This window comes from Silene latifolia, chromosome 3 (assembly GCF_048544455.1).
Source record: "Silene latifolia isolate original U9 population chromosome 3, ASM4854445v1, whole genome shotgun sequence".
NCBI classification, from domain to species: Eukaryota; Viridiplantae; Streptophyta; class Magnoliopsida; order Caryophyllales; family Caryophyllaceae; genus Silene; species Silene latifolia.
Window position 1 is genome coordinate 86,240,073 of NC_133528.1, and position 21,940 is coordinate 86,262,012.

A 21,940-nucleotide genomic window follows, 5' to 3' on the forward strand; every position below is an offset into this window, starting at 1 on the left:
TTAGCATCCCCTAATTGGATTAGTATCTATCCAAATATGCAATTTGTGCACCATGCTTTTATTAGCTCAGACCATTGTCCTATCTCTGTGAAGTTTCATGACAACTTTCTGTAATGATCCTCAGGGATAAATCCGGAAGAATTATTACACAGGAAATCAACACAGGAATTCTAGAAATTAAAGAAAGAATTCGGATGAAGATTGCTTGATTATATTCAGCTTTGAAGAATGTTTACAAATGTAATTGCTACAAATTGTAACAGAATTCAATAGCTAAGAATTACAGAGAATTGTAAGAATTAGAGAAATTATGTGTAAAAATGAATGAATGATTACAATCTGTTTATTGTAGGTTTATTTATACTATTATTGTAACAAACTTCTAACAGCTTCTAACCGCCTGTTGACTTTCTTGCTGACGTGGCTTAGGTAGTTATTTGAGTCTGTTACAATCCATCCCTCTTATCAACAAACTTGTCCTCAAGTTTCTCTTAAGTTGAAATCAGGAAATCTTCTCTCTATATCTTCATAGGATTCCCATGTGGCATCTGTTTCAGAACCATTAGACCAGTGTATGAGTATGTAAACTACTGCTCTATTTCCTTTCTTCACCATCTTCCTTTCCAATACTGCAATAGGCTCAGCCTGTATCTGATGATTTCCATCAATTACTGGTACTGAAATTGCCACAGGTACAGGGCCATGGTGTTTCTTTAGTTGAGACACATGAAAAACCGGATGTATTTTAGCATGGCTGGGCAACTGCAAGACATATGCCACACTTCCCTTCCTTGCTATCACTTGAAATGGACCAAAATATTTAGGAGCCAATTTATGGTAAGGTCTATATACTAGTGATTGCTGTCTGTACGGCTGCAGCTTCACATAGACCCATTCCCCAATGTCAAACTCTTTATCCGTCCTGTGTTTGTCACTTTGATACTTCATCTTGTCTTGAGCTCTTTTGAGATGGAATTTCAACATAGCCAAGCACTTTTCTCTAGCTACTATACTTCTATCCACTGCAGCTACAGGACTATCCCCACTGAGGTAAGGAATATGCAGAGTAGGTGATTGGCCATACACCACTTCATAGGGAGTGGTACCAATGGCTGAATGAAAATTACTGTTATACCACCATTCAGCTAGAGGAATCCAACTTGCCCAATCCTTAGGCTTTTCTCCTGCCATACACCTCAAATAAGTCTCCAAGCATTTGTTAACAATCTCTGTTTGACCATCTGTTTGGGGATGGTAAGCAGTAGATAGCAGCAACTCCACCTTCAACATCCTAAATAACTCTTGCCAGAACTTGCTCAAGAACACCTTATCTCTATCACTGGTGATTGTTTTAGGGACTCCATGCAGTTTGAAGATATGTTCAAGGTAAGCCTTTGCAACAGTGACTGCATCAAATGGATGAGACATCAAGATAAAATGGGCATACTTGCTGAGTCTGTCTACCACAACTAGGATGGTATCTTTCCCATGTGACTTAGGGAGACCTTCTATAAAGTCCATGGAGATATTTACCCAAATTGCATCTGGAATTGGCAAGGGTTGCAACAGTCCAGCAGGAGATTGCAATAGAGGCTTATTTGCTTGACAAACTCCACATTGCCTAATTAATTCCCTTATTTCTTTCTTCATTCCCTTCCAATAAAAAACTGCTGATACCCTCTTGTATGTTCCATGGATACCAGAATGGCCTCCTATAGCTGAACCATGCATTAAATTCAGGATCTCCTGTCTTAATCCAACATCTAGCCCCACTACAATTTTTCCTTTTCTTGTAAGTTTGTTGTCTTGCCACTTGTACTTGCTCTGTGTATTTGGATCAGATATGAGTGTGTTTATTAGCTGTTCACAATCAGGCAAGGTCCAACTTTGTTGAACCTTTTGCATTAAATCAGACCTGACTTGTGTTAATACCATACTCATTAATTCTCCTCCAGTGATCCTTGAAAGGGCATCTGCCACAGTGTTCTCCTTGCCCTTCCTGTACACTATCTCATAGTCTAAACCCATCAGCTTAGGTAGACATTTAGCTTGAAAAGAGCTCGTGATTTTTTGCTCTAACAAATACTTAAGACTGAAGTGATCAGTCTTAATAATGAAGTGTCTTCCTGTCAAATAAGGTCTCCACCTGTCCACTGCCATCACCAAGGCTAATAATTCCTTCTCATATGTTGATAAGCTCCTGTGTTTCATTGCAAGGGCTCTGCTGAGAAATGCTACAGGATGATTTTGCTGAGATAGTACAGCACCAATGCCCAAGTCAGATGCATCTGTTTCCACCACAAATACCTCTGCAAAATTAGGTAATGCCAGAACTAGTGCCTGACTCATGGCTGTTTTAAGCTTCTCAAATGCAGCAGTAGCTTCCTCATTCCAGGAGAAACCATTCTTTTTCAATAAGTTTGTCAAAGGCTTGCTAATAATTCCATAATGCCTTACAAACTTCCTGTAGTAGCCAGTCAAACCTAAAAATCCCCTCAATCCTTTGATGGTTGTAGGAGTAGGCCACTGTAGCATATCCTCGATCTTTGAGGGATCTGTAGCAACTCCCTGAGCTGATATGACATGCCCTAAATAATCCACTTGGGGCATTCCAAAAGTACATTTACTTCTTTTAGCATATAATGTGTGACTCCTCAAAACACCCAATGCAATCCTCAAATGTTCCATATGGGACTGAACTGTGGGACTGTATATTAGGATATCATCAAAAAAAACCAAGATGAACTTCCTCAAGTAAGGTCTAAAGATCTCATTCATCAAACTTTGGAAGGTGGATGAGGCATTAGTAAGGCCAAAAGGCATTACTAGAAATTCATAATGACCCTCATGTGTTCTGAAAGCTGTTTTCTGTACATCCTCATTGTTCATTCTTATTTGCCAATAACCAGCTCTTAAATCTATTTTAGAAAAAATAGCAGAGCCATATAGTTCATCCAATAACTCATCAATGACAGGAATAGGGAACTTGTCCTTAACAGTGTGTTTGTTCAGTTCCCTATAGTCCACACAAAGTCTCCAAGATCCATCTTTTTTCTTCACTAAGACTACAGGGGAAGAATAAGGGCTCTGACTAGTCCTCACAACTCCATTATCCAGCATCTCTCTAGTAATCTGCTCAATTGCATTCTTTTGGATAATGGGATATCTATAAGGCCTAACATTAATTGGTAATGTTCCAGGATTGAGATGAATTTGATGGTCATGACTCCTATGTGGGGGTAGGGAGTTAGGTTCAGCAAAAACATCAAGGAATTCCTCTAAAACCTCCTTAATACACCCAGGTATAACATGCTCTTGGACTCCCACAACTTCCTTCCTCATTTCTTCTTCCTCCTTATACTGGACATTCAAAGCAAATAGCTGTCCACCCTTACTTGCTTGTGACAGCTTATCACCACTTATCCACTGTAACTCCCCTCTTTTGATTCCCCTCAGCACCACCTTTTTCCCTTTATACACAAAATCCATTCTTAATTTGTCAAAATCCCAACTTACTGGCCCTAAAGAAGCCAGCCATTGCACACCCAACACCATCTCACATCCTCCTAAGGGAACCACCATCACATCAGCAGCAAATTCTACACCATGTAATTGCCACTTAAACTGTTTACATATTTTAGTGGTTATTATTTTATCCCCATTAGCCACAGAAACCTCTAAAGGATAAGTGTTAGAGATTCTACACCCCAATTTTCTAGCCACTCCCTCATCTAAGAAATTGTGAGTGCTACCAGAATCAACCAAGATATGCACACCCTGAGATTTCACCTTCCCAGTCACCCTCATGGTTTGGAATGAGTTATGTCCAGAGATAGCATTTAAAGAGATTAAAGGCTGTTCTTCCTCTCCCATGTCCCCTGGATTGTCATTTTTCATTGTAATTACATCACTTTCCTCCACTGGTTCCCAATCTTTAGCACACTCCTCAGTATCTTCAATGGGAATCACTTGGATTTTATATAACTTCCCTTTACAAATGTGACCAGCAGTGTACTGTTCATCACAGTAAAAACAAAGGTTTTTCCTCCTTCTCTCCTCCACATCCACAGGTAATGGTGGTCTGTTTTTGTAATTAGGTCTTGCAGGAACATGGTTATTATTATTCTTTTGGAATCCTGAGGTTCTATTGTCAGGTCTCTGGTATGCACCAGGCCTATATTGGGACTGAAAAGGGGTGTAATTAGGTCTCATTTGAGGTGGTTTCTCAAGCAGTGGTTTACTGACATTTTTAGATGCAGAAATAGACTCTTCTTGCAGTCTAGCATACTCCACTGCCTCTGTCAGTGACTGAGGTTTGAATGCTTTAACAAATGGTTTCACTGCAGGTTTTAATCCCCCCACAAAGCTATCCAAGAAATACTGATCAGGCAGTAATCTATTCCTTTGTAACATCAAACCCCTAAGGTGTTCAAAGGCATCAAGATAGTCTTCTAGAGACCCTACTTGTGACAGTTTATTGAACTCCTCAACCACATTACCATCAATGGCTTCCTTAAACCTAGTACACAAATCCATGGCAAAATCATTCCAGTCTATATTTGCCCTGACAGACATGTAGCTATGGACCCAAGATTCAGCCTTTCCACCCACATAAAGAGATGCTAAGTCTGCCTTTTGGTTGTTAGGGACTTTGCATAATTCAAAGTATCTATTACATTTCTTGACCCACAACCTAGCATTACTACCATCAAATTGGGGAAATTCAATTTTAGGATTGAAATTGAAACTTCTAGGGTTTGTACCTTCCCGATTTCCAGGTTCCTCATGAACTCGATTGCCAATTGCATTAACCTGAAGATTCTGCAGCATTTGTTCAATCCTCACGCTTTGTTCCCTTATCAAACCCATATAATCCTCAATCACCTTCATGCGTTCCTCCATTTGTGATTGTAGTTGAGCAACTGTAAGTTTTGCCAGCTTCACTTAGTCTTCAATGACGAAATTCCAAGTTCTTCAAGGTATCAACAATGGCGGAAAATAAGCAGAGTACAGGATAAACCGTCTCTGATACCAGATGTAATGATCCTCAGGGATAAATCCGGAAGAATTATTACACAGGAAATCAACACAGGAATTCTAGAAATTAAAGAAAGAATTCGGATGAAGATTGCTTGATTATATTCAGCTTTGAAGAATGTTTACAAATGTAATTGCTACAAATTGTAACAGAATTCAATAGCTAAGAATTACAGAGAATTGTAAGAATTAGAGAAATTATGTGTAAAAATGAATGAATGATTACAATCTGTTTATTGTAGGTTTATTTATACTATTATTGTAACAAACTTCTAACAGCTTCTAACCGCCTGTTGACTTTCTTGCTGACGTGGCTTAGGTAGTTATTTGAGTCTGTTACACTTTCACAAGAAAGCCCCTCCTTTCCGTTTTGAACTTATGTGGACTCTCCGGAATGACTTTAGTAAAATGGTCAAAAGTTGTTGGCAATACCAGTTTAAAGGATCGTATATGTTCGGTCTTTCTCAAAAATGCAAATTTTTAAAACAAAAGGCTAAGAAATGGAATCAGTCTACGTTTGGCAATATTTTTAGACAACTTTCTTTTGCTGAAAAAAAGCCGGATTGTAGATAGATAGATAGATCACAAAAAAAATACGGTCATCAAATACCCGTTAGAAAAAAAAAAAAAATTGTGAAGGTGGACAAACGTGCAAGCTTCAAAATCTGAGGGATCACTATCAGGCGAATGGTCGTTGCACGGAAGATCGGATACTCCGTATCCCCCGAGATTAAGGTAGGATTTTTGTATGTGCTAATAATCTCTGGTTTACTATATTCAGCTTGAAACCGTAAAAGTAATTGTTATTTGTTGGTTTACATGAACAAAGTCAATAAAGCAACTGGGCAATGGAGAAATTGCTCTTTAGATTTGTGTTACCTCTTCTTCTGTTTTCAGGTTTTGTATATCTACCTTGATCATTATTTTAACTTGAAGAAATGGTTATTTGGTATATTTTTCACTACAATCATTATACTAATATACTTGTTTCCCGCACCTTGTTTTATACTTGCATTTTGCGGAATATAGTAAATATATACATACTGTAGTTAATACTTTTGCTTCTAATAGTTGAAACCCGATATAATGATAACTTGCTATTCCTCTGCTTTTCTGTATAATGGTTGCGTGACGGGTTAAGTAGGAAAAGTTTGTGTCATATGCGTTCTCTTAATAGGCGACATAGAGCGAAACAATCATCTTTTCTCACTTTGGAGGCATACCAATATATCATTGTCCAGTCAGTGAACAGTTTGCATTTAGACAGTTTATATTCAAGTTAGACGTATTTACCTGTTGGCCGGTATGCCTGGAACTGGATGGGATAGTGTCTATTGAGAAGGTTAGAGGATTGATTGACAGATAGCCACTTGTACTGTGCACCTTATTGGACAAAGGTAGGAACATACAATTTATAATATTGGATTATTCACTTCAATTGGAGATCTTAGCAAACCCGTGTTCTGTATGCCTCTTAGTTGTAAGGTGTATTGTTGAGTGTCATGTTGGATTTAGGTATGGCCCCAAAATTGAATAGTCAAACTAACATAGATCCTAATGGTGAATGCAAAGTTTTATTTTTCCTTGTCGGTATAGCTGGAATAACATTTAAGTCAGTTTTAAGTTGTAGTTATAGCATAGGAAACGATCTATAAATATAAAGCATTCCTAAAAGGCGAGCTCGAAGGTCCCTTGTCTAATTCTTTGATTAAATAACATCTATTATTTATGCGACATGCTTGTAATGTTGTCCTCTTTGGTTAAGTTGATTTTAATACATTTGGCAAAAATTAAATAAAAGATCTTTTACTACTAGTAGCTTTACGTGTGAAGGATTCTGCACTCCTCATTCCCGCTTTAGATTGTAAAGGCCCATGGGTAACACTATATACTCAAAACAGTAACAACAATACACATCCGGGGTGGGGAAGGGGGTGCCTTCTTATATTATATTTCCACTCATAGAGTCATAGGGCATAGAGTATCTCGCAAAGTTACGGAAGTTTTTAGACTAAGAAAAATGATGCTTAACTCGTAGCAAAACAATATCTACCCCCTTTGGGGTTTTGAACATTTGAAGGATCTTATTTGTTTAATGTTTGCACTGATTCTCATTTTCGTTGAAAAATTGACAAAATCAGTGAATCTCAAGGTTCAACTGAGAGAATTGCATATCTTGTTTTATTTGATATAGTGACAATGTGCTAGTTCAATGAGAAATATGAGTTTTCTACGTAATTATTTTCATATTATTGTACATGAAGATTGATAGTAAATACTTCCTCTGTCTCGGTCATTTGCTGTCCTTTCGTTTTGGCACAAAGATCAAGGAAAGGGGAGGGGGCCAATTACTAAATGACAAGTGGAATAAATTGAGTGTGAATGATCAAATTACTTATCAAATTCATTCTTAAAATAGAAAGGACAACAAATGACCGAGACACCCCAAAATAGAAAAGGACAACAAATGACCGGGACAGAGGGAGTACTAGATAAGTTAGGGTTTTAGTCAGGCTGTTAGTGTAGTAAAAAATCCTCACGAGCCATGATTTAAATTTTGAACTATTTGATGTTAAGAGACTCACTTTTTTTTTTTTATAGCTGGTGATAGATCCTCCAATTTAAGTTTCATATTTCTGTCACATTCTTTTATTCTTTTTGGTGGAATCGTTTTGATGGGGTGATATATTGTTTTACTTAAAGCCAATTATTCCTAGCTATGTGTTGCTTAGACTTGTAATTTGTTTTTTTTTTTTTTTCCATTTCTTTTCTGAAGTTAATGTGTTGAGCGGTTCACTACTTACCTCAAGAGTAGAGCTTTCATTATCTACAGTCCAAATGTCCTTGAATCCTACTTGTTCGGTTTTCATTTGTTGAATTGGCTAATTGCAGCTGTTCATGAAAATTTGCTAGTTGGTATATCTTTCTGGGTGCTTGTCTTGATTTTACTTTTATAGAAGCAAGCATAATGTTATCCTGGTCTTGATTACGTATATAGAAGCAACTATAATGTTAGTATTTTGTACCCTTCTAAAGAGTTTCCTTTTACATTACAGCTTCTTTAGTTGATTGGAGTTTGATATCTCTTGTTGATCTTGTAGGTAATGTGAATTATATGAATTGAATGATAATTGAATGATAATTATACATAAGGAAGCTAGGTTAGACTAGAATACTTTCCTAATATCTAGAGATATGCTACGAGATATAGGGCTAGATACAAGGTAACAGAATTAACAAAATAAGGCTACAAATAATATGGGAATAATTAGGATGCTCCTAATTATTCTCTAACATCCCCCCCGCAAGACGGACGGCCTTGGAGAGAGTCCGATCTTGGAAAGTAACATTGTGAACCGCGGCTTTGGGAGGGCTTTAGTGAGCGCGTCAGCGAGTTGGTCATCGTTAGCAATGGGAACAACACGCAAGACACCAGATTGTACCTTCTCGCGAATAAAATGATAGTCCAACGCCACATGTTTCATGCGAGAATGAAAGACGGGATTGGAGCTTAAGTTTGTTGCACCAAGATTGTCACAGTAAATGACGGGAGAAGAGGTAAGGGGAATTCGAAGCTCACTAAATAAGTAGCTAAGCCAGGTAAGTTCAGCGGCGGCATTAGCGACAGTTCGATACTCAGCTTCGGTTGAGGAACGAGCAATAGTACGGAGCTTTTTGGAGCTCCACGAGATAGGTGTGCGACCTAGGTATATGATATAAGCGCCAGTGGATTGAAGGTCGTCGGGATCATCACCCCAGCCAGAGTCCGAATATGCATGAAGGCTTGGAGGTGAATCACGATGGATGTAAATGCCGTGAGATGGTGTACCAGCGAGATACCGAAGTAACCTTTTAAGAGCGGACCAATGGCACACGGTGGGCTGGTGCATAAATTGAGAGAGCCGACTGACGGCAAAGGCAATATCCGGCCTTGTTAGGGAAAGATATTGAAGACCTCCGACTAATGTACGGTACTCAGTGGGATTATCATGTAGAGGACCATCTTGGAGACGGAGTTTCGTGGACGCATCAAGTGGAGTGGAGGCAGATTTGGCATCAGTCATATTGGCTCTTGCTAATAGATCGGTCGTGTATTTTTGTTGGGTGAGGAAGAGTCCTTTGGAGCATGGTTGGACTTCGACACCCAAGAAGTATGTTAGAGGACCGAGATCTTTGAGTGAGAATTGATTGGCGAGGGCGGTAATGAACTCTTGAACCTGCGAAGAACTTGACCCTGTAACAATGATATCATCAACATATACAAGTACAAATAGGGTATAGGTACTGTGAAGAATAAAAAGAGATGTATCAGAGACAGAGTTCTTGAAACCCGTTTTGAGGAGAAATGAACGGAGTTCATTGTACCATGCCCGGGGAGCCTGTTTGAGACCATAGATTGCTTTTCGAAGACGGCATACATGAGTGGGGTTGGCGGGATCAATAAAGCCCGGGGGTTGAGCCATATATACCGTGTCGGTTAAATTACCTTGGAGAAAAGCATCGTTGATGTCGAGTTGACGAAGTGGCCAGCCTTTGGAGACAGCAAGACTCATTAGTAAGCGGACCGTGGCGGGTTTGATAACGGGACTGAAGGTTTCGTTATAGTCAAGGCCAGGTCGTTGGTGGAAGCCTTTTGCAACAAGGCGGGCTTTGTGTTTGTGAATGGAGCCATCGGTGTTGTATTTGGTTCGAAAGACCCATTTACAACCCACAATGTTTTGGTTTGGGGAGGGTGGAACAAGTTCCCATGTATTATTGGCTATGAGAGCATTGTATTGAGCTTCCATAGCGGACCGCCAAGTGGGATCAATAAGAGCTTGCTTGGTGGTTTTGGGTTCGGTGGAGTGGAGTTGGGCCGAGAGGTTGAGTCTAACAATTGGTTTGTAGATGTTGTGAGATGCTCTTGTGGCGTGGGAGTGGGTAGGAGGTTGTTGAGGGGGTGGTGGGGGTGGTGGAGGAGGAATGTTAGTGGCAGTGGGTGTAGGAGTGGTTTCAGGGGAGGCAGGTGAAGAGGGTGAGATGGGTTCGATGTGTGGGGTGGGTGAGGGGTCTGCGGTAGTGGCAGAGGTAACATCAGGGGTATGGGCAGGTTGTTGGGGCTCAGAAGTCGAGGAGAGAAGGGGAATGGATACCTGGCACCATACGTCGGAGGTGGGTAGTGAGGTGGAGGGCAGCGGAGAGTGGTGGAAGGGGTAGTGGTGTTCGATAAATCGAACATGGCGAGAGCTGTAGATACGGTTAGAGGTGGGGTCAAGACATAGGTAGGCATGTTGAGTCGGGGAATACCCAACAAATACACAGGCCGCGGAACGGGGGTCAAGTTTATGAGTTGTGTAGGGGCGGAGCCAAGGGTAGCAAAGGCTTCCGAAGTTGTGAAGATTGGCATATTTCGGGTGAGTATTGTAAAGGCAAAAGTACGGGGATTTATCGTGGAGGGTGGAAGTTGGCATTCTATTGATGAGATAGACTGCAGTTTGGAAAGCTAATGACCAATAGACGAGGGGCATGGAGGAGTGCGAGAGCAGCGCAAGGCCGGTATCAACTATGTGGCGATGTCGTCGTTCCGCAAATCCGTTGTGCTCGGGGGTATGAGGAGGGGAGGTGAGGTGTTGTATGCCGTTAGTGGCTAGGTCTGGTTTCAATTTTTCGAACTCGCCACCATTATCGGAATACAATGTAAGTATGGGTCGGGAAAATTGTTTTTCAACGAAAGTACGAAAATTAAGAAAAACTTGTCTCGTGTCTGACTTCTTTTTGAGGGGAAATAACCATGTAAATTTTGTAAAATGGTCAACAAAAATTACATAGTATTTGTAGTTGTCAAAAGAGTAGATAGGCGATGTCCATAAGTCACTAAAGATAACTTTGAGTGGAAAATTGGATTTAAGCGACGAAATATCAAACGGTAACTTATGACTCTTATAAATATGACAAGCATTGCAGTGTTCATTATTGGAAATAGAATGTTTGGAATTAAAACTAGCAAGAATATTTTTAAGAACAGATAGGTGCGGATGACCAAAGCGGTGATGGAGATCCGCATGTTGAAGTAGGGTGGTGTGGGCTTGCGGGAACGACTTCATCGGCCAATAGTAAACGCCGTCTTTGGCTGGTCCCCTGAAGAGTTGAGTGCCGGTTTTAGAGTCCTTCACAACAAAAAAATCGGAATGAAAATTAGTAAAAACATTGTTTTCCGCACAAAACTTAGAAACAGAGATGATATTTTTATGCATTTGAGGTACATGGAGAACATTAGACATATGAAAAGATGAGGATGAAGAGTAAGGGAGAGAGACAGAACCCGCATTGGAGATGGGGAGACCTGACCCGTCACCTATGACGATTTCATCAGTCCCGTCATAAGGGTGGTGAAGAGCTAGGTTTGCAAGATCAGTGGTAACGTGATGCGAGGCACCGCTATCAAGTAGCCAAGGAGAGGGGGGTATGGGTTCGAGTACTGTCGGGTTGGCTTGGGCAGTAGTCGATGGGGTGCGGATATATTTGGGAACTTGGATGTTGGGGTACAGTGTTTTGAAAACAGAGCAGTAGGATAGAGTATGACCCTGCACATGACACCACTGACATTTGCCACGGAAGGGATTGTTCGGATTTTGATTGCCAGGGGTAGTGGTGGGTTGACGCTGGGTATGTGGTGGGATGGTGGAAGTGCGAGCATGAGTTGGGTGGGCCATGGGTGTAAACGAGGCAGGGGAAGGAGTTTCAGTTTGGAGAAGAACCAGTTCTCTACGAATTAGTTTTTCGTGGAGTTCTTGAAAGGTAATAGGGGTGTCACGAGCATTGACGGTATCAATCACAGATTGATAGGAGGTGTCAAGCCCGTCAAGGATTTGATCCGTGACATCCTCTTGGGGAATGATGGTGCTAAGAAGTGCAAGTTCATCAATGGTGGCTTTAATTTTGTTCATATAATCAGTTATGGATGAGGTACCTTTGGTTATATGTTTCAGTTTGTGGCGGAGTTGTTTGATGTGACCACGGGAAGGGCGAGCGTAGGTGGCTGCTAGGGCATCCCACGCTTCTTGAGTAGTTTTGAGACGGTTGAGGATAGGGCTAATGGATGGGGTGAGAGTGCTTGCCACGGCACTGAATAGTAATTTGTCTTGCCGAAACCATGTACTGTACTCCGGATTTGGGACAGGGGTTTTGTCTTTCTCGGTGAGAAGGGGTGGTGGTGGTTCAGTTTCGCCATCAATGAAGGACGAGAGATCATAACCTTGAAGGAGCGACTCAAATTGAAGCCTCCATTGTTGATAGTTAGATCCGTCAAATTTTGTGATGGCGTGGAGGTTGACAAGGACGAGAGGTTTGGATGGCTCTGCCTTGTTGGGAATCGTTTTGCCAACATTGAAGGAGGTCGAGAAACACGAAGAAAATTAGGGTTTGGTACGGAGGACGAACCTTTCTCCTGATACCATGTAGGTAATGTGAATTATATGAATTGAATGATAATTAACAGGGAATACAACATGAGTATATATACATAAGGAAGCTAGGTTAGACTAGAATACTTTCCTAATATCTAGAGATATGCTACGAGATATAGGGCTAGATACAAGGTAACAGAATTAACAAAATAAGGCTACAAATAATATGGGAATAATTAGGATGCTCCTAATTATTCTCTAACAGATCTGATAGCTTTTCTAGTCATTCAATTCAACGTGATCAGAGTAGGTGAGTTATTTTCAGTTTCAGTGCGATCTACTTGATTTTAAATTATGGTTTGCAAATATTATTTGTTACACCAATTTTTTCTTGGCGACTTTTCTTTATCTTACATTACATCTTGAGCTTGCACGATATTTTCTCATTGGCGTGATGCAGATTTTCCTTCACACAGAATATTTCAGTTCTTATGGGGTATAAGTATATTTTCCCTGCTTGTTGCTTTTATCCAAGCAATTATTATCATTATATGGGCAATCAAGAGTGGTGGCTGGAGTCTCGTAGACTCATCATGGGTGAAGCTAGTCGGTTTCATGGGGTAGGAAACTCGCATATCTTGGAAACTGTAATATTTTCTTGCCGCACCATTTCAGTGCCACTAAATGTAGTTCTTTTTATTAAATTAATTTTTTTTTATGCAGATTTCAGTCATGGAGATCTCCAACTGTAATATTTTTCTTCGCCTTACAATTATTGGTGGGCTTGGTTTGTTTGGCTGTGCTATTCCGCCACAAACTAGGTTTGGTTCCTTGGCGCGTCTCATGTTGGGGGAGATTTTCGTCCATTCTTGTGCAGTTAGGTATCTATTTTGCAATCTTTGGTTGCTTCAAATTCCAATCACGTTTCTCTCAATATCAGCACAGATGTTCATTATGCATTTTACAACATTCGACCTAGATGACTAAATATTCTTAGATTACTGTTTGGGATATTTGTCATATTAAGGTGTTTGGTTAAAATCTAGGACCTTTGGTTAAAAGTTGGTGTATAATTTCTGACTTAGGTAGTTAGGTGACCTGTAATTTTTCTCAGTTAAAAAATCATCCAAATTATGACTCCTGTAAGCATATTGTGCACAAATTAACATTAAAGCATAAAGTCGTGTGAATTATCACACAAATATACAATTATTTTGATGCTTAAAAACCTTAGCGAATTGAATAAAATTTATTTACACAGAAGTAAGGTCACCACAATGCCACACAGGAGACTATTCAAAATTTTCAGGTTATGAATGTGCAACTAGCGAAATTTCAACCAAAGTAGAATCTGTTCATACCTCATGTTATCAAAGTGGGAAATTTTCTGAAATCTATTTACCACTGTTAGTATGTTTGAATGTATTTGTATTGGGTGTACGACAAGTTATGCAACCATGAGATATTGCATTGAAACGTAGATGAATATGTGAAGTGTCGGTCACTTTAGCTAACTATTTACTCTCTCTTCTTTTTGTGGTTTCTTGTACTAGGTTCATATGTCAAGGTTTTCTCCTGCTTCTCATTTCCTGCCATCCAACTGGCTGTGGGGATTTGTCATCCATCTTGGGTATCTTTGCCCTTTTTTATATGTAGCTGTGTTGGACTCGTAGACTGGTCTTTGACGAGCAATTTTTCAGGCTTATTCAGGTAGTTTCTTTAAATGCCTTGTTTCTGGTACTCTTGGTCATCATTTGTTTTAGGTGCATGGGTTCTGCTTGCTCAGTCAACTGATTAATGCTAGTCTTTTTCACATATTGAAGGTGGTGGAGACCCCTTCAACTCTATGCTGGCTTCAATATTCTGTTGCTTTATATGTATCAGCCTATGGAACTTCCGGCATTGATTAATCAGATTGCTAAATTTATTGGTCTCTACAAGATATCTGCTGAGTCTGGGTGGCTGGAATTATGTTCCTGTCTTTCTCTCATTGGCTTTTACACATTTGTATGTACATAAATGTTGTTTACCATACTTGTGTGACATGCATTTCTAGGAAGGATGAAACTGGAATTATATTTAGGAGTCCCAAAAATCCACGGCACCTATGTACTAAGCCACGGAAATTCTCAATTTATATCCCTATCTTGTGGGCCCCACAAGAAGTATTTTGCAGTCACTAAAAAGGGTGTTTCGGGTATGTTACCCATTTTTCCCATGGATTAGTTCAAACTTCCCATGGAAATATGGGTACCTTATTTTTAACTGTATCTACTATCAGGATTTCGAACTGTTCAGCTTTTGGTACCAAATCTGGGCCCCGACTCTGAATCATGATGGGAATATCAAGGTTTAGATGGTTAAATTGATCGTATTTCATGCGGTTGCATTTATCGCATTATCACCGAGATTAGGTTGTGAGGACTGATTATGAGATCAACTCTCAAACCGATATTTACTACCACATTCTGCTGTGAAAAGATTCTCTTGTCGACGCCACGACTTTATATATTTCTTAATCCCCTCTAAAAGCGAGAAAACAGGATTGTCTGTTATTGTCTTTCTTGGTATGTGACAAGTAATTTTCAAGTCAAGCAACAATACCTTCGCCCAAGTCTCAGCTAACTTTATTCTTACACCCTGACAGCGTTTGGCCTTCTGTCTTGCTCTCAAAATACACAGTTTCATTACTGGTACTTGTTGTGGTCTCAAGTATTATAGCGTGGTGTGGGTGCAATCTTATAGCCTTCTAATTGTTCTGATGCTTTCAGTTAAACCAGAAAATACACAACTGAGATATCAGCTTGCTCTCACAATGCATGATTCCGTTCCTGATTCTTATTCCTGTAATCCTGTGTCCCAGAAACGTACCCCAGTTTGATAACAATCTTACATAGCTTAGATTTGTAACAACCAATTCATGCATTACTATTTTGCTAGTGTTCAAAATAATTTGTTGCTAGGTTATTTTGTCATATGTTGTGCTATGTCTTGTTATGCAGCTCTCATTCATAAAAGAAGATTTAGAGGAAATGGAATTCATGATGAGCGGGATCGAAAATGATTTGAGTGAGCAACTTCTTCCTGCGAGGCATTCATTTTTTATTCGACAATCAAGGTGTGTACTCGGCTCATTATTCTAGTTTTTAAAAATTAGAATAATCTTGTGGAGTTGTTAGTCTCATAATGTATACTGTGATATATTGGTGCTATTCTTTTCTTTTTGCTTTCAATTTTCCTCGAGTTTCTTTCTTTTATTTTTCTGACCTACTTTTTTTTTACCCTTTCGTAAATTCAAAGATTACATCACCCATAGCCCAGCAATGAGTGACTCAGCATAGTACTGCGGCTTCATTAAATACTCTCTCCAATCGCTCGTATTAGCTCCATATGATATTGGCACCAATTTGCAGAAGAGTAAGATAATTACCAAACCACCCTTGGTACTTCCCACTTACCTCTCTTCTCTCATTTACCGTAAAAAAGAGTTGAAGACTCATACTCCATCCACTATCAGAGGCTACTACCATCAACTCATCAGCGGCACCACTCCACCACCCTCCACCGTCAGCTACCCTCCTTCGTACCCTGGTCTACCCTACCTGCCTCCACCGTATCTTGCGGGGCTTCCCACTATCCTTGAAACCCTGATTCTTCTCCAGCGAAATCATGATACTGCCATCACAATCCTATCTCCATCACCTCAACCAACCAACCCCATCTCACTCTCTGCCAGATCGGGAAGGGATGATGATGTCAGGAGAGAGCGAAAGAAGAGTGTACTAGGAGCAACACAGTGAGGAGGCCGGCTGATTGTGCTCTGGTAGCACATAGGTGGTGGAGTGGACTGATTCTGTCACAATAGGTGTGATTGGAGGTTGTCGGCTGGCGTTATATGGTGGTTATCAGTGTGTGGTGGTGGTTGGTGGAGTCAGTCAAGCTAGGCTAGTGGTTATTGGCTGTGGTGGCTTTTAGGTTGTTGATGGTGATGAGAGAGATTAGTTGTTGATGATGACAATTACTGAAAAATAAAAGAAAGTGGGTATGACTGTCCTTTGGGTGACAAAAGTTTCTCTAAGTAGAAATGGGGCACAATGGGCAAAAAAACACCATAAGAGGGAAATGGGGCTAATTAAGGACAATGGAGGGAATAATATCTAGAATTGCTTGGGTATGAGTAATTTTGAACGTAAAACTTGTGTAAACAGAGTCAACACGTGTCCGACACACCGACACCGACACATGTTGTGTCCAACACCAACACCAACACCAACACGTGTCGGCGTGTCTGAGTAACAGGGTCTTTTACTTGTGGATATCAGAGCATCTATTCTGCTGCTAACTCTCTTGGTTCTTTGTTTTGCCCTGTTCATTATCGAGAGTATAGTGTTATATGTTACATGCTCACTCCACAGCATTGGCCGTCTTTTAGCAAGTTTTGTGTTTGAAAATAAAGGGTGTTACTTGTAGATATCAGAACATGTCTCCCTACTGCTAACTCACTTGAATCTTTATTTTGACCTTTGCGCTATCTGAGAGTTAGGATTGACTCATCTCACTACAAATGAAAATTGAAACTTCAATTATCATTCATAATTCTAACGGACACATGTACTCGGGTATGTTTGACAACCTTACAGTGTGCAAGTTAGATATCACTTTTTTTTTTTTGTTTCTTGAGCTGTTTCAATAATTTTGTTAGGTCTGGAGAGAGACATACAAATGTTTTGATCAAAGGGGCAGTTTTCCGGATATTTACCATCAATTTTTTCACGTACGGCTTCCCGGTAACTATCCTGAACTAGAGCTGCACTCCATTTTATGGCTTCCTCGTGAAGTTCTTGAACTGTAAGCTACATTCCATTTTAGCCAGAATCCTTCAATGGAAACAAAGACCGATTCCTGAATGATCATTTTGATGTGACGGACTTTGTCGCACATATATTCATATTATTCTCTTCTCATGATATATTTGTTTGTTTGTTTGTTGTCCACAGTTTTTTGCCTTAAAGATTTTATGCTATTTACGGTTTAGTTGGTTAGTTTTACTATTTAATTCAGCCTTTTTTCATATCGTGATTTTACTCCTTTTTCTCTCCTTTATTCATGGTTAACCTCTCATTTACGGTTTTGAATGATGACTCATGTTAGCCAACTCAAATCATTTTCTTTTCTTCTGTGAGCAATATGATTCTTTCAATGGAAGTGTTTTTTTGGCTGTGGTGATACTGATGCAACTTAGACTCTTTTGTTGATCTGTTGCAACTTATTTGAATAGTATTATAATTTCAGATTTTTGTACTTGGCAGTTATCATTATTCGCTCTTTGCTTTTGGAGCTTCTATTTTGCCAGCATATGCGCCTTTGGATTGCTAGCATATGTTGGATATGTAGTATATGCATTCCCGTCATTATTTCATTTGCACCGGTTAAATGGTCTGCTGCTCGTCTTTATACTCTTGTGGGCTGTCAGCACATATATCTTCAATGTGGCATTTACGTTTGTTAGCTGGAATCTTAAGAAGGTGATCCTCTTTGGTGGTTTCAGTTGAAGTATATGCTTTCTTTATAAAGTGGGGTGGGGAGGGATTATGATATTTGAATCTGGTGATTACTCTCTCTCACATGTATAGGATATGGAGATATGGGAGCTTATTGGCTTGTAGCGATACTCAAATCCTGGATACTTCTTGCTTGCTCAATTTGGTTTGGGAGTTCTGATTGCTGTTGGCAATCTTGTGAACAATTCTGTATTTACACACACCTCTAGTGAGAATGATCATATTCAAAATGGTGACTGTGCCATAGAAGGTAACTTGAAACACCTTGTAGCATGTTAACTGTCAATAGTGAATTGGTTATACCGTTATACCAATTGATCCCACATTTCTCAACTGTCAATGGTCACATGCTACTTAGGCTTAGATACCGGTGAATCAGATCCAATAATCTAAACTAACAATACAAATATGCAAGAAATATTTACTTGCACACCTAGGAATAAACAAGCATAAATCATATAATAAGAACAAAGAGTTGACAATACTCTAAGAATAAAAAAGGGGAATTTTAGATCACACCACTGATTTGATATGGAATTTTAGTAGATCGCACCAAGAAATAATTATTAACCTTCAAAATACACAATAATCCAAGTTTGATGATAACAATAAGGGGGTGTTTGGTTGGAGCATTTGGAATGGATTGGAATGGATTTCATCCATTTTAATGTTTGGTTGGCCCCTTTTGGAATGGAGTTAGAAACCCAAGGGGTTCTAATTCCACCCCAACCCCCTAGAATCTCATACCTTAGTTTCACCCATGATTCTAAATCCATTTCCCCCATATACAAACCCTAGAATAATAGAAAACAAAAAATAAAAAGAAATAAAACATTACATTTTACCAAGTCCTTCTCTGCCATCTTCTATTCCTCATTTTTTTTCTCGTGTTTTTCATTGTCAATACTTTTCTACCTTTTTTTATTCTCTTTTTTTTTTCAATACGAAAGTGCGATTAGTGTGACTAATTGCAATGTTATCCCATCATAACAAAATGATTAGCAATATAATCATCATTGATGATGATCATACATGCTTTGTACGGCGATTAGTGTTTTGAGTATTTGCAGCATTGATCATTACAGATGATCATCATAAAAAGTATGATTTATTGTAATCATCAGAGTGATAGATGATTATATTGCAATTTTTTTTGTTTTTAATAATTCAAGAATATTTTTAATTTAGTCGTATTGATTTTTTATCGATTATTTTGAAGTTTTATTTTTGTTAGTATCTTGTATTAGTTACTTGAAATTATAAATAATATTGTAGGTGTTATTTATAATAATAATAAAAAAAAACAAAAGGATCCGAATCCATTCCAAACGTGAACCAAACAAGCACTAAGAGGTATGGGGTTCTAACTCCATACCCATATGGAGTTAGAATCCACTCCATTCCATTCCTAATGTTTGAACCAAACGGCCCCTAAGAAACTAAAAAAATAAGAAAACAACTGGGAAGAAATTGCCAAAAGCCTTGCGCAGTGTCCGCGATTCGCTAGCCAGTTCCACGACCTATGCATAAAAAATTGCTTGAAATCCCTGCTGTGGGCAAGATCCATGACCCGCGAGTATCATTGGCGATTTGCAAGTTGCTGTAACTTGCATTATCTTCTTGTTTCTTTGCTTGGGCTTTGTCTTCTTGAGCTATGCTTAACCGTTTTTTGAGCCGTCTTCATAGTTCACACTCTATAGCTGCACACCAACCCAAACTACGCCCAACCTATACTACTCCACATCCTTGTCACTCCAAATCAACTCAAAACCACATAATTACTCCACATTACACACTCAAAACACCAAAGACGGAATATGCATTAAATCCTCCATAACCCCCGTTATAAAACCTCTAAAAAAGAAAACGGCCTTGTGATCCGTACTAAACTAGACATATCAGCGTGCTATGGGGGATATGTGGCCATAGAAAAAGGATTGTCCAAGAATACAGTGAGAAAGTAAAGTATATCCACGGCCTTATGTGGTCTGAACAACCTTAGACGCCTAGCGAGAAATACATATAAGGTGGCTCCATGAGGAGCACACAGACGACAGACCACACCAAGCATTCATTTGCCTATAATGTTGTTTCTTTGTAGTCAATCCATAGGTAACTGCTCAAGAAGATCCCATGTCACTTTTTCCCATTGGAAATGCTCCATTTTCCCTGAAAAATTAGGCCAGTATTACTCTTTTTGTACATCAGAAATGAACTAGAGTCTTATAGTTTCAGCTTTCAAGAAACCACTTGCTTTAATCATCTCTTCAAATTTTAGATGTTTTTCAAGGGCTCAAGGCCTATAGTACAGTCGATTGTGGCAGTGACAGTAAAAAATAGACTGTCGTCAGAGTTCATACGTATGCATCAACTTCTTGACCAACATTGCATGTATTCAAATAATACATAGTTTATTGCATTTATTCAAAGAAAAAATCGTTTACGCTTATGGAGAAATTGGTTTCTCCGTTCATATTTTCCCAAATTTGCCCACAATCCTCTAGCAAACCAAATAGCGGAAACAATAAAAACCACTTTCTAGGAGTATGTTTTCTCCAAAGTAAACAGAGTCTTTAAGAATGGATTTTGTTCCACAATAGAGAACTTTTGGATGTCAATAATTGATGTATAATGAAAAGATGCTTGACCATTACATTGAATGAGTATTTTTGTCTTCATATTCCCTGGGCCACTCTTTTGAGGGAGTATTTGTCTTCATTCTTTCTTGATCTCTGATTAGTATCCAATGTGCTGTACCTGCAGTTTCGGAGGAAACCAAGGTGCTAGCTGTTGCTACAATTGCTTGGGGATTGAGGAAATGCTCCCGGGCAATCGTGTTACTGCTGATATTTCTCATAGCAATGAAACCTGGGTTTGTTCACGCTGTATACAGTATGTAAATTGAATGTTCTAGTTTGCCTTTTAGAGCCCTTTTCAAGCGTCAACATTTTTGCATCCCCTCTTCAATCCTATGACCTGTTTTCAACTTTGAAAGAAAGATTTCTTTATCTGAATTAGTCTAGGCAGATATGCATGGATTGCTGATATTTAATTATTTTCTCTATTGCAGTGATATTCTTTTTGTTATATCTACTGGACCACAGTATCAGTAAAAATCTGAGACAGGCTTTGATACTTCTATGCGAAACACATTTTGCATTGTCCTATATCATTCAGATAAATATGATATCTGAAAACTTGGAGCGTAAAGGTTCATTAGGTGTTGAAATTCTGAAACAACTAGGTATACATGTCTGTACTCTGTGGTGCTTTACTTTGACATTACAGTTGTATCTGATATTCTAATTCCATTAGTTTAGAGGTCAAATCCAAATAGTTTTTCTGAATGCAATCTTCTTGATCAAATGTCTGTCTGACATGATATAGGCCTCCTGGATTTTGACAGTTCCTGGGATTTCTTGGAAACGGCTCTTCTTGCGTGTTTTTGTGCTGTACAGAATCATGGATTTGAAATGCTCTTTTCATTCTCAGCTGTTGTACAACATACACCTTGCTATCCAGTTGATTTCAGTGTGCTTAAAGCTGGATTAAACAAATCTGTTTTGCTATCAGTTTATTCGTCTTCGTCCAATGGAAGCGATAGTAATGGAGCATCGCAAGGTGCAATGATTCACGTTCTGTAGCGATCTTTTAATCCTTATATTTTGTTTCTTGTATTTGTGGCCTTGTTTTTAGGTGAAATTTATGTTTTTCTGTGAGTATCTTATGTTTATCTGCAGTAAAAACAGCTTCCAAGATTTTCTCTTGCAAATTGGGTCTTCAAGTTTTTTTGTTTTCCTTATCTTTATTATTTTCATATTTCTAATAACGAACCAAAAACTGTTCTGCAATCGAATTATGATCCATAATTGAAGAAAGATGATTTATTTGAGAGGTGTATTTGTTAGGACTCGAGAGAATTACTTATTTTTTTTTATTTTTTTTTTTAAGTCAAGG

The 21,940-nt window shown here is 39.1% G+C and overlaps 1 protein-coding gene across 11 annotated transcripts; it reads left to right on the forward strand.

Moving 5' to 3' along the window:
- The first annotated feature begins 5,613 nt into the window (after positions 1–5,613).
- LOC141647758 (piezo-type mechanosensitive ion channel homolog) lies at positions 5,614–21,227 on the forward strand. Of its 11 annotated transcripts, none has more exons than XM_074456080.1 (11): positions 5,615–5,772; positions 5,867–5,934; positions 12,883–13,042; positions 13,146–13,303; positions 13,976–14,132; positions 14,246–14,429; positions 15,425–15,540; positions 17,125–17,209; positions 17,732–17,947; positions 20,747–20,855; positions 21,054–21,227. In XM_074456080.1, exons 2-10 carry the CDS (start codon positions 5,886–5,888, stop codon positions 20,768–20,770), a joined length of 1,149 nt encoding a protein of 382 aa, XP_074312181.1. In that variant the 5' UTR covers positions 5,615–5,772; positions 5,867–5,885; the 3' UTR covers positions 20,771–20,855; positions 21,054–21,227. The 11 variants fall into 11 exon arrangements, with proteins under 11 accessions (XP_074312189.1, XP_074312181.1, XP_074312184.1 ...); XM_074456083.1 differs by lacking the exon at positions 21,054–21,227 and adding an exon at positions 18,056–18,233 and having other exon boundaries at positions 17,125–17,196; positions 20,747–20,853; XM_074456079.1 differs by lacking the exon at positions 21,054–21,227 and adding an exon at positions 18,056–18,233 and having other exon boundaries at positions 5,616–5,772; positions 20,747–20,853.
- Positions 21,228–21,940: the final 713 nt, after the last annotated feature.

Excerpts from the sequence above, each read along its gene's own strand:
- LOC141647758 (XM_074456079.1), top strand. The coding sequence starts at position 5,886 with ATGGAGAAATTGCTCTTTAGATTTGTGTTACCTCTTCTTCTGTTTTCA. Across the intron at positions 13,304-13,975 it reads GTCCATTCTTGTGCAGTTAG|GTTCATATGTCAAGGTTTTC; the intron begins GTATCTATTTTG and ends TTCTTGTACTAG. Across the intron at positions 14,133-14,245 it reads AATTTTTCAGGCTTATTCAG|GTGGTGGAGACCCCTTCAAC; the intron begins GTAGTTTCTTTA and ends CACATATTGAAG.